Raw genomic sequence first — 11,489 nt, 5'->3', positions numbered from 1 at the left:
AACACACTTCTCAAGTCTCAACAAGAGAAGAGAAGAGAAGAGGAGAAGAGAAGGAGATGGGACAATTACGTCAGGTAACCTGAACCAAGATTGAGTACACTCCATTACAGAGATAAACAAAGCAATAAAATATAATATACTGCTTCCCATACGAAGAAAGAGATAAATAGGATGATGTCCTTGAGATTTGCGTCCACAGAGAGAGAAGAAGATCTTTGAACCAGATCAGAGAGCTAGAGCGATAGAGAGAGAGAGAGAGAGGGGGGGGGGGGGGGTGTGTGTGTGTTGTGTGGTGTGTGTTGTGGTGTGATTTAAAGCAAAGGCGGCGAAGAATTTATTGATCTTGATCTTGAAATTGATATGGTACAAAAGCTAGCAAGCAAGCAATACTCTCTCTCTACAGCTCTATTCTGAACCCTCTTTATTTATATTTTTTTCCTTGCCAATCCCATAGCCAAAGAAGCTTTTTCTCTCTCTTTCTGACGCCATATTTCTTTTTAAAAAGTATCATTTTTCTCTCTCTGAGCCCCAAGTTCTGGTTTTTCTTGTTTCTTAATCATTATTTTCCTCTAATTTTCCAAGCCCACAATTTATTTTAATTTGTTCTGTTGTTTTTGTAACAACCCCACATCGTTTATTTGGTTTCTTGCTGTGAGAGAGTAACCAAAATGTTAGTACTAGTAGTAGTATGACTGAAGGGTTATATTAGAAATCAATGGGACAGCTCGAATTTCGAGGTGTTGTCTGGTTCTTAAAGGCAGAGGTTGTCTGTCTCAATCCAATGTATATTATGGCCTGGTCTGCTGGTAGAGTGTTTTAGGAGAGAGAAAGAGAGAGAGAATTCAGTCATTCATTCCTTTAAGAACCCGCCATTTCTGGTTCTAGGTATAAGAGATTGCTTGTTTGTTTATTGTCTCTGTTCTGTTCCTCTCTGGTTATTGGTTTTGGTGATTCACAGAAAGTGAAAAAGTCTCGAACTTTGTCATCCTTGAAGGGAGGGAGGGGATAAAGATAAAGGCTTGTTGAGTTCTTGAGTGAAGATTTTTCTTTTCGAAAGGTAATTTGGGGTTAAGAATGAAGTTTATGAAGTTGGGGTCCAAGCCTGATGCATTTCAAGGTGATGGCAAATCTGTCAGGTACGAGGGTTTCATTTATGCTCTTCTCTGTTATTCAAGCTCAAGCCAAGCTTTCTCTCCCTCTCTCTCTCTCTCTCTTATTTTTTTCCCCTCTTGTTCTGTCTTTGTTTTCCTTCATTTTGTGTTATTTTTGGTTAGACACTTTCTTTCTTTCTTTTGTTTTTGTTTCTAGTTTTGGAAATTTCAGTTACAAGGAATTGGTTTTGCTGTGTTTTTTGTTAGAAATTGTGTACCTTCTTGCACTGCATTTGAGACTCGCATTTGGAAATTTTAACTAAAAAACGCAGCTGATTGTGCTGTTAAGCATACTTGTTAAGCACACTGTCATGCGAGTAGATTTTGGTAGTTTTTTCAGGGTTTTGAGTAAGTTTTGATGTTACTGGAATGAATCAAGAAAATTACTGATTTTTCTCCTTGTTTTTTTTTTTTTTTGCTTGATGTGGAGTTGGTTTTCAGTTCTTCTACTAGTTTTAATTTAATTTTTATTTTATTTTACTTATTATTTGTTGCTTGTGTTGTTGTTGTCATCATTGCTATTACTGGTACTCCTAGCCGAGGGGCAGAGAAAAAAGGGGAGGAGAGGTATTTGAGGGGGTGGTCCTGAAATTGAACTTGCTCTTTTGTGATGAATTGGTGGTCCAAATGTAGTAATGTCATGAAGTGTTTGCAAGAACTTTAATCATCGCAGATGAGCGATTTCTTCCTCTAAACAATGCAATAGCATTTGTCCTGAACCTACCATAGTATCACTCACATTTTATATCTTGAAAACAAATCTAGAGCAGGGACCATATATGTATTTTTCAGGCCAGGCTGATCTAGTTCCACTGGAATTATATTTCTTTACTTTCTATCTCATTTTACTCAAAAGAGTAATGAAAAAAAAGACTGATAATTTTGGACATTTGTGTTAATCAACTGGCATCATCACCATCGGCAGTATTTCTCTTACTGCATAATAAGATATGAGCCAAGCTGTTTGTTTCCTGTAATATAATGAAAGCATAAGAGCACTACTCTAGGGGAGTATCATGTGGGTATGTTTAGCCTTAAATGTGAGGGATCCCATGTTTGGAGTTTTGAGGGGTAAGAGGACAAGATTGCATGTGAAATTAAGAAATCCATATAACTGTGAATGGGATTTGAATTTTGGTTCGTCTTATACAGAAATCTGTAATTCTCTTTCTGGATGATTTGCAGCAATGTCACTGAAACAGGTGTAGTTAGTTAACTGGGGACCAATCTTCTTCTCCATATTATTTTCATTTGCAGACCAAAAATCCTTTAAACCAAGCGCATCCATCAATTGTTTTTATGTGTAATGTATGCAAAAGTTTGTGTGTTGAACTTCCTTTAAATTTATCAATTCCTTGCAGCAGTTGGGATTAGTTATCTCGTTCTAAAAATGTATGTCAGGTTCTTATTTATGGTAAGGTTGTGGTTTCTTTAAGGCTGTGAGGCATCACAAATTCCGGGATAATGAACAAATTTGCCACATGTTTACACGAACAGTGAAAATGCTCGTTGTACTCTTAATTTTTTATGGTTTATACCTTCTTATTATTTGCCCCCCTGTACATGTGGTATCGTACTCCTCCTCAATGCATTTGTTGCTTGCCCTTCACATTTACTGCATCGAGTTGTCTATTGGGTGCTCAGCATGTTAGTTGTGCTTATGCAGGTATGTGGCATCCGAACTGGCAACAGATGTCACCATAAATGTTGGAGAAGTTAAGTTTAATCTCCACAAGGTATGGTCTCATGTTTGTCCTTATTTGCAAGTTATTCTGAATCTAGTCAGTCATAGTCCTCTATTCTATTAACAACTACCCGTGAACATTTTCAAATCTCTAGAGATCTAGAGAATAATAACCAGTATATTGGTTCTCTTTGAGGAACGTCAAGTTATCACTTTGTTACTAGCATTGGAATATTGTATAACCATTAAATCTCAATAATATACAAATTTGAATAGTTGAGTGCTTTTGAGGAAATAAATTATACTCAAGTTTGTAAGTAATTGCAGGACTAGAAACATGTTCAAGCATTATTTTTTCTTGTTTCTTTTACTTTCTTTTGTTGCAGTTGCGTGCTGGCTTGTGAGTTGGTATAAATTAGTTTCCAGTAAAAGCATTTTGTCCATTGAATTGGAAAGGAAATAAAAGGTAAAACCATTCATGTTTTCGTGCTAGGGTGGTCAAAATGTTGTTTCTCAGAGGATGTCTATTTCTAATGTAGCTTATTTTTTAACTACACTCGGTAGTGGTCTCACCATGTACTGTTGATGCTAGAATTAGTAAAAGCTTGATTATGCTTTCCTTATATTATCTTCTTATACCAAGTCCTAATTGCTTGAGAGTTTAAATTTTATCATATGCAAAAATCAAAGGACTTCCTCCACTGAGTTACATAAAAGTGTTGGCTACTTGGTCAGAAAAGAGCCCTTTCACAGCTTGAGTTACAGCTCCTTTTATTTTTGCCTTTGTTTCTATAATTCACAATGAGTTGCTTTTATGAACTTGCAGTTCCCTCTTTTGTCAAAGAGCAATCGCTTGCAAAAACTTGTGTCAAAAGCTGGTGAGAACTCTGATGAAATTGATATGGTTGATTTTCCTGGTGGGCCAAAGGCTTTTGAAATTTGTGCCAAATTCTGCTATGGAATGATAGTTACTCTCAATGCTTACAATGTTGTTGCTGCTCGTTGTGCGGCTGAGTACCTTGAGATGACTGAGGATGTTGATCGAGGGAACCTTATTTTTAAAATTGAGGTATTTCTGAACTCCAGTATCTTCCGGAGCTGGAAGGATTCCATTATTGTTCTTCAGACTACCAAATCTCTTCTGCCGTGGTCTGAAGATCTGAAGATTGTGGGCAGGTGCATAGATTCCATTGCATCTAAAACCTCTGTGGACCCTGCAAGCATTACTTGGTCCTACACATATAACCGTAAGTTATCAGTGCCCGATAAAATAGTCGAGGAAGGGATAAATTTCAGAGAGAAAATTGAATCTGTTCCTAAGGATTGGTGGGTTGAAGATATATGTGAACTGGATATCGATCTCTACAAGAGAGTCATGATCACTGTGAAATCAAAGGGAAGAATGGATGGTAAAGTGATTGGGGAGGCACTGAAAACTTACGCGGTCAGATGGCTGCCAGATTCATTTGATGATTCAGCATCTGATGCTCGTACTTGGAGGTACAAATATCTGGTGGAAACACTCATTTGTTTGTTGCCTCCAGACAAGGGTGTGGGTTGTTCGTGTAGTTTCTTGCTGAAATTGTTGAAATTTGCCATTCTGGTTGGAGTCAATGACTCACCCAGGGAAGATTTGGTGAAGAGAATCAGTTTGAAGTTGCATGAGGCTTCTGTTAAGGATCTGCTGGTTCCTGCACGGCCTCCTCAAAACACATTATATGATGTGGAATTGATTCAGTGCATTGTTAATCGTTATTTGATGCATGAAAAGTATAATCAAGATGAGAAGAACGAGGCAAATGGTGACTTTATTTTAGGGCATGAACATGTAACCCTGATGAACCTTGGTAAATTGATTGATGGATATCTAGTTGAAATTGCACACGACCCAAATCTCACCATCGCCAGCTTCATTGACTTGTCACGGTCGATTCCGGATTCTGCAAGACCAATTCAAGATGGGCTTTACAAAGCCATTGACATCTACCTTAAGGTAGTATTTTGTGCTTTGAGTAATTTCATTTATAGTCTTATTTAATCTTTCAGTTTTATAGTTTAAGCACCTATAGGGTTTGTGTATGTTTGCACAACTAAAACAATATACTGTCTACCATGTAACTGCCTTTACGATGCTTTGAACACTCATGGACTTCTCACATCAAACAACATTAGAATGAAGATGCTATTTTTATTTTGTTTTAAGCAGCATGATCAACTGAAATGTGTTGTGCCTGGGGATTTGTGATCTGTATAGAAAATGTTTTAAACTGCTTTGTCTATGGCGAAGCACTTGACTGTATTTTTTTTTTTTTATATGGGTTGAGGGTGGTGGTTATGGGTTTCAGCAAATTGCGTATGGTTACCAACATGAGGATTCTGTGTTACCATCTTTTCTTTCATAAGCTCTTCCTTGTGAATGGAACGCTTTTCTGGTATGATTCACTAATGGCTATTTTAAATTCAGGAACATCTCAGTTTGACGAAGGCAGAAAAAAAGAAGATATGCGGGCTAATGGATGTCAAGAAACTGACAATGGAGGCATCGATGCATGCTGCACAGAATGAGCGGCTCCCTCTCCGTGTTGTTGTCCAAGTTCTCTTTTTTGAGCAAGTCAGAGCAGCTTCTGGTGTTCAAGCTCTCAACAACAATGCCCGCGATACTTCAAATTCCACAACAAACACAGATGAAGAGTGGGAGAAGACAGCAGCTGACGATAACAAATCCCTCAAGAAACAAATGAGTAGAATGAAGATAAAAGATGAAGACTTCCGGAAAAATGGAAAACTGCTGAAGAAAAACAGTAAGAGCACCAAAAGTGGTGTGCAGCTGCTGCCATCTCGATCAAGGAGGATCTTTGATAGATTGTGGGTTGTTGGTAGAGGGCATGTTGAGAACAGAAGCTCGGAGACTTCTGGGAGTTCGCAGAGCCCAACTTCTGTGGCACCTGGTGACACCAAGTCCTTTGGTTCATCTTCAAGACAAAGGAGACACTCCATCTCCTAGAGAGAGTGAATTTGAGCTTCATCAGAACATAGCAAGGGAAGAAGATTGTTGAGAACTGTTCAAGTGTAAAAAGTGGTAGGTTTTGATTCTAGCAGGTGATGGAGGCTTACTCTTTTATCTTTATCTAGTAGATGAGATGGAGGTGTAATCAGTTTTTTGAGTGGCTTTTAATTTCTAACATCTTTTGATGGGTTCAAAATGTAATATTATCTATGTCTATGCATGAAGTTCACTTAGATTATTCATGAAAAGTTGTCCGGCCAACCTATGATTTCTCATCCCTCGAAATTCTCATGGCCACTCGTGTTTCCGTTTATTTTCTACTCTTTGCTCTGCGACCAGGTCCCCCGTTGCCTGTTCTCTTCATATATATCTCTTCGAAACTAATTTTGGATTATTTTAAATGCACCAGATTTTTTGGATTTTTAATACAGCAGAGGGCTGTAAATCTTATAAAATTATTTTCTTAAAAAAAATCACCATTAATTAACAAGATTCCCTCAGGAATTTTAAAAAGTAATTCTGCACAAAACCTTAATAGTAACAAGAACTAATCAACATGTTAAAAGGTAGGTTTCTTCTTTTTTTTTCCCCATATTTCTACATTCAATTTGTTAAGAAATTGAATTTTATTATTTATTTTGATTATATATATATATATATAGGTTTTTATAGCCTTGAAAAAAAGGCCAAGAAGCATGGATTGATGTTTAATTTTATAATTTTTTTTGGTTATATAATTAAATTAAAAATTATTAAAAAATAATTATTATAAATTAAACTTTATAATTTATTTATAAAATAATATACCAACATAGGCTTCACACTCAAGTTTTTTTAGCCTTTGTTTTTTTTATTATATTATTAAAAAAAATTATAATTATTAAAAAATAAATTTTATAATTTATTTTGATTTTTTTTAAAAAGTTATCACGGTTTCAAAGAAATATCTCAGTATTGAATTGATGTTTAATTTTATAAATATTTATTTTTTATTATATAATTAAATAAAAATATTTTTTTCTTAAAAATAAAATTATTAAACTAAGTAGAGTTCATGATCTAGATTATGGGTCTACCAAGTTAATTTAGTTTGACACGAGTTGATCTAATATGCTGTTATCTTTATTTTTTTTTAAATATCATCTTAAAAATATTTTTAAAATTAAATAATATTTTTATAGGTTATTTAAATTTTTTTTAACTTTTCAAGTCGATTGAATCACATTAAGATAATTTTTTTATAATTAAATTTAAAAATTAAGATAAATAAAAAATATAATCAAGAAGTTTTAAGTTTAATCTAATAAATTGTTTGACTTTAATAATATTTTTATCTTAATATTATTTTATATATAATTTTTTTTTAACCTGCTACAACCTAACATGGGGAATTATATACAATTACTATAAATAATAATCATAAAGGAATTTGGGTCCTTTTATTCTCGTTAATGCGATTTAATTGAATTTTTTTAATTTAATTATTTTTTAATTATTTTTATATACTAATACTAAAAATAAAATAAAAAATATTATTGTAATATTTAAAAAAAAACCTTTAAAAACAACATTAAAAAACTTTTATTTATACTAAGAGTATATTTAGTATTATAATAACTATAAGAATTTAAAATGTTTTTTATTTAGAAACACATTAAAATAAAAAAAATTATGTTAAAAAATTATTTTTAATATTGGTATATTAATATAATCTAAAAATAAAAAATAAAAAATTATTTAAAAAATTTCAGAATTTAAAAAAACACAATATAAATTTACATTGCATCTCATCACATTTTCAAACACATCATAGAACAATGCCAATGAATCTAAACAAGATTCCATTGCATGTTCCTTTCCTGGATTGAGATGAACCCAAGAGTCAAGCCCTTTGACTTTCCAACAATAGCAATGACCAATAGCTTCCATTTATTGTAGTTATCACAGAAAGCACCGTGCTTTACACCCAAAAAGACACTGTAACCACAATCTTGAACAAGAAAACATGAAACATCCACTTTCAGACATCATCATTTCACTTTCTCTCTGTCTCTTGTTATTATTAGCCAATCTTACTCTAACAGAATCATCACCACAATGCAAAGCATGGCTAGTCCAATCAATCCCTACAGACATGCCACACCTCTCTCCTGTCCCTGGTGTTCTCACCACTGGTAAAACTTTGATGGGTTTTTCTCTTTTTGATATTCAACTATCTCTATCAAAATAAAGTTATAGATTTTTCAACCTATAATGTTTTTTAGTGTTCGATATGATTTTATTTTTTTATAGGGGATGTGTTGCTTTGGTTGGCCAAGAATTCTACTAAGAGTTTGGATGTTATAGCTCAATACTGGCAGTTAGTAGCAAGTCCTGCTGATCCTCGTTCAGGGGATTATGGTTACTCTAAAGAGGAGATGAAGAGATTTGGTGCCGATCAAGGTTCTGCTGTTTACAACGCCATAGAGGATGCTGCCCTTAGAAATGTTAGTATCAGGTGTGTTTTTTCATGTTCTAGCGGTCCTCTGTGCTTTATTTGTGATTTGCATTTGGTATCCATCTGGGTTTGGCCTAATTTAGTTTCTGCGTAATGGGTTTTCGTATGCATATCACATTCACAAAAAAGAGTTGCTTCTCTTGAATTAGAGGAATTCTTCTTGTACTTTGTAATTGTAATTTGAACTGTGTTTGTTCTGTTGTGAAATTGAATGTCTTTTAGGCTGTTACAACACTCAGGTGTTTATCCTGACTTCACCAAAGAACCAACTGACCTTGCTTCAGGAAGGCCAAATGTGAAGAGTGTGACTTTGTTACTGAGTAAATGGTGGGGGTCAGGCATAATTCATACCAAAGTTTGGATATCGGATCGAAAAGATGTGTATATTGGATCTGCAAATAATGATTGGAAATCTCTCACTCAGGTACTTTGAATGGTCGTCTGGTCTGTTGCTTGGTTAATTTCCTTGAACTGCAGAATCCATAACCTTAGAGTGTTTTTTGCTCTTCTAGTTGTCTCAGCATGTTGTTGGTTTCAGTTGAATCTAACGGTGGATGCTCATGATTTTGGTATTGTTTCAGGTTAAGGAAGTTGGAATTTATCTAGTTGATTGTCCAAAAATAGCAAAAAGTGTTGAAACCTACTTTGGAAACCTATGGAAACTTGCTTCTCTTAATTCATCAGCTTACACCAGAACTGTATCTGATCAACAGTGGCAAGTTAATAGAACGGTTCCATGCTGGTCACATTTCATTGATTCTAAAGAAAGATGCAGGTGTGTTGGAGGATTTTCCATTAACCTAATTAAGTTACTTGTTTGTTGGAATCAATTTCTTTTGGTCAGATGATTTGGAAAATCAACTGTAATGTTTCGAGAAATTATATGAAGAGATCACAAAGTGCATCCCGTGATACCAGGCTTCTTGATCGAGGCTGAGTCATCCAGCACATATGCTGCAGAGATAGTAGATTTGCTTCATTTTCTGTTGGTTAGCATTTGTGTGATAATGCATGGAGTGCATCTGTATTATGGTTGGCGCAGGAAGCATAACTATCTGCCTGACAGTTTTCAGGAACTCATTTGTCAACTCCTTTGGTCCTTGTTCATTTCATGGTTTACTGTCTTGTTAGTTGGAAATTTACGTATAACCGAACTGAAGATGACAGTTTCTGTCACAGATCACCTCTTCCTCGTTCCATGAAGGCTCCCCATACTACAGGCTATCCAACATTATCAGACCCATATATGTTCCATATTCCAATAGAAACTCCCGGGCACAGTTATTCAAATTTGTGGCCTCAACCAAGCTATTTATCCTTTGCTCCTCCTGAGGTAATCGAGCAATTTTTGGTTACTTCATGCATGTAGCATCTTATATGCATCCATACATTCTAGCGTGATTTGCTCTTTATGCTTTGCCCATTTTGATACTATATTCGGCTAGCAGCTCTCATTTGGCAGATTCCAGGCTGACGAACAGGCATGGGTTGATACAATTAAATCTGTTGGAACCGGATCCACGGTTAGGATAAACACTATGGACTGGCTTGGCCAATCCCAATATGTGAAGCCAACAGTTTATTGGTCATCCCTTTACTCTGTAATATCTGAGGTATCCATGTCTTCATACCATTAAGTTTCTGCATTCATAAGATCACTACACTTCTTAAAAACAAGATTTGTAGCATTTCAGAACACGTTTTTCCACTAAGCTCATAGAGTTTCTTATTTTATTGAGGTGCATGCCTCACTGCATTTTTTTTTGGTGTGTGCGTATGTATCGGCATTTACCAAGAATATTCTAAGTTCTGAAAGATTTTTGTATTTCAATGGCTTTGTTGAATTGATAATTTGATAGGTTGTCTTCTCCAAGCACGCAACAGTGAAGTTAATGGTAGCATTCTGGGCTCATTTTATCGACAACACCGAGCAGTATCTGAAGTCTCTTCTCTACTCTAATGTCCTCTGCTCTTCCTCCAAGTATAACAACTGTTCTGGTAAAGTTGAGATCAAGTACTATTTAGTTCCAGGTTATAACCTGACAGGACCTGCAATTAGCAATGGGACTAGCACAAGAAACATTTATCCAGGCTTTACGCGGGTTAATCATGGAAAATATGCAGTTAGTGATACACGAGCCCACATTGGCACGAGCAATCTTATATGGGATTATTTTTACACAACAGCTGGTGTCAGTTTCGGGACATACAACCCTGCCATTGTTTCACAGCTTCAAGCAATCTTTGATGCTGACTGGAACTCACCATATGCTATTCCAGTAGGAGAGCTGGATGAAGCTCATCGTTCTTATTCGAGCTGAGTACTTTCGCTTGAAGAAGCTCTTGACTTTGTCGAAACAAATTCTAAGCTAATGATAGCAATGGATTCAAGGTAGTAAATGCATACAAAGGCGACGATGACATTCTGGATTTGCTTTTGATTGGTCACCTGCAAGTTCTTACACACTTTTTAATCTTTGAACAAAATAAAGATGAACTCATGTTCAACTTTAGACTGAACCTTACAAAGAGATTTTTGTTACATTTCGTATGCTGTCGACACTCGCCAATCATTTGACCATAATACATGAATTTGTTCTTAATCACAAGGGTTGAGAGCCAAAGTTAGGGCAGTGTAGTGATGACAATGACATTGGTTGTAATTTGGTGCAACTTTTTGATAATTTATTTTGTGTAATTTGAATTATTCGTTAAATCGAACATTATTATTTGTTTAGTTTCACCAACCACTATTAAGACATAAATTTTACATAACCAGCAAGCATTCTTTTTTTTTTTTACTATTATTTTATTTTTTCGCACTCTTCAAACTTCACCATACTAGTTAATCTTTAATTTTTAACCACAAATCTAATCTAATCACATTATTTTAAGAAGAAAAATAAAAGAGAGTTGACCTGATATAATATATTAAATTTGATTAAAACTCAAATTGATTTTTTTTTTTTGCAAGATTTTACTTTAAAATATTAAAAACTGATTGAATTTTTTTTATTAATGTAAATAGCTGGACTAACTTATATATATTTTAAGTACTTTTAAAAATTTTAAAATTAATTATCATACAAACTTCTAATAATCATAAAATTTATGAGCCGGTAAGACCTTGAGGCAAATTATGAGCCGGGC

The 11,489-nt window shown here is 34.8% G+C and overlaps 2 protein-coding genes across 3 annotated transcripts; both read left to right on the top strand.

Annotated features, from left to right (window-relative positions):
* On the top strand, positions 1-6,103 carry LOC105134104 (BTB/POZ domain-containing protein NPY1-like). The gene is made up of 4 exons (XM_011038387.1): positions 1-1,136; positions 2,818-2,887; positions 3,662-4,828; positions 5,300-6,103. Exons 1-4 carry the CDS (start codon positions 1,075-1,077, stop codon positions 5,837-5,839), a joined length of 1,839 nt encoding a protein of 612 aa, XP_011036689.1. The 5' UTR covers positions 1-1,074; the 3' UTR covers positions 5,840-6,103.
* Positions 6,104-7,726: 1,623 nt separating this feature from the next.
* On the top strand, positions 7,727-11,082 carry LOC105134103 (phospholipase D Z-like). Of its 2 annotated transcripts, XM_011038384.1 has the most exons (7): positions 7,727-8,016; positions 8,135-8,339; positions 8,562-8,763; positions 8,921-9,114; positions 9,519-9,672; positions 9,788-9,952; positions 10,199-11,082. In XM_011038384.1, the coding sequence occupies exons 1-7, from the start codon at positions 7,848-7,850 to the stop codon at positions 10,658-10,660; spliced, it is 1,551 nt and encodes a 516-aa protein (XP_011036686.1). In that variant the 5' UTR covers positions 7,727-7,847; the 3' UTR covers positions 10,661-11,082. The 2 variants fall into 2 exon arrangements, with proteins under 2 accessions (XP_011036686.1, XP_011036688.1); XM_011038386.1 differs by lacking the exon at positions 7,727-8,016 and having other exon boundaries at positions 8,216-8,328.
* Positions 11,083-11,489: the final 407 nt, after the last annotated feature.

Source organism: Populus euphratica, unplaced genomic scaffold (assembly GCF_000495115.2).
Source record: "Populus euphratica unplaced genomic scaffold, PopEup_1.0 scaffold40.1, whole genome shotgun sequence".
Taxonomy (NCBI): domain Eukaryota; kingdom Viridiplantae; phylum Streptophyta; class Magnoliopsida; order Malpighiales; family Salicaceae; genus Populus; species Populus euphratica.
Note: the sequence above shows the minus strand (reverse complement) of the source record. Positions and strands in the feature narration are given on the sequence as shown.

What these genes read in the sequence shown, in the direction of transcription:
- LOC105134104 (XM_011038387.1), top strand. Translation starts at nt 1,075, where the DNA reads ATGAAGTTTATGAAGTTGGGGTCCAAGCCTGATGCATTTCAAGGTGAT. An exon ending in GGTGATGGCAAATCTGTCAG is followed by an intron (nt 1,137 to 2,817) that starts GTACGAGGGTTT and finishes GTGCTTATGCAG; the next exon opens with GTATGTGGCATCCGAACTGG. An exon ending in CCATTGACATCTACCTTAAG is followed by an intron (nt 4,829 to 5,299) that starts GTAGTATTTTGT and finishes TTTTAAATTCAG; the next exon opens with GAACATCTCAGTTTGACGAA.
- LOC105134103 (XM_011038384.1), top strand. Translation starts at nt 7,848, where the DNA reads ATGAAACATCCACTTTCAGACATCATCATTTCACTTTCTCTCTGTCTC. An exon ending in CTTAGAAATGTTAGTATCAG is followed by an intron (nt 8,340 to 8,561) that starts GTGTGTTTTTTC and finishes AATGTCTTTTAG; the next exon opens with GCTGTTACAACACTCAGGTG. An exon ending in GATTCTAAAGAAAGATGCAG is followed by an intron (nt 9,115 to 9,518) that starts GTGTGTTGGAGG and finishes TTTCTGTCACAG; the next exon opens with ATCACCTCTTCCTCGTTCCA.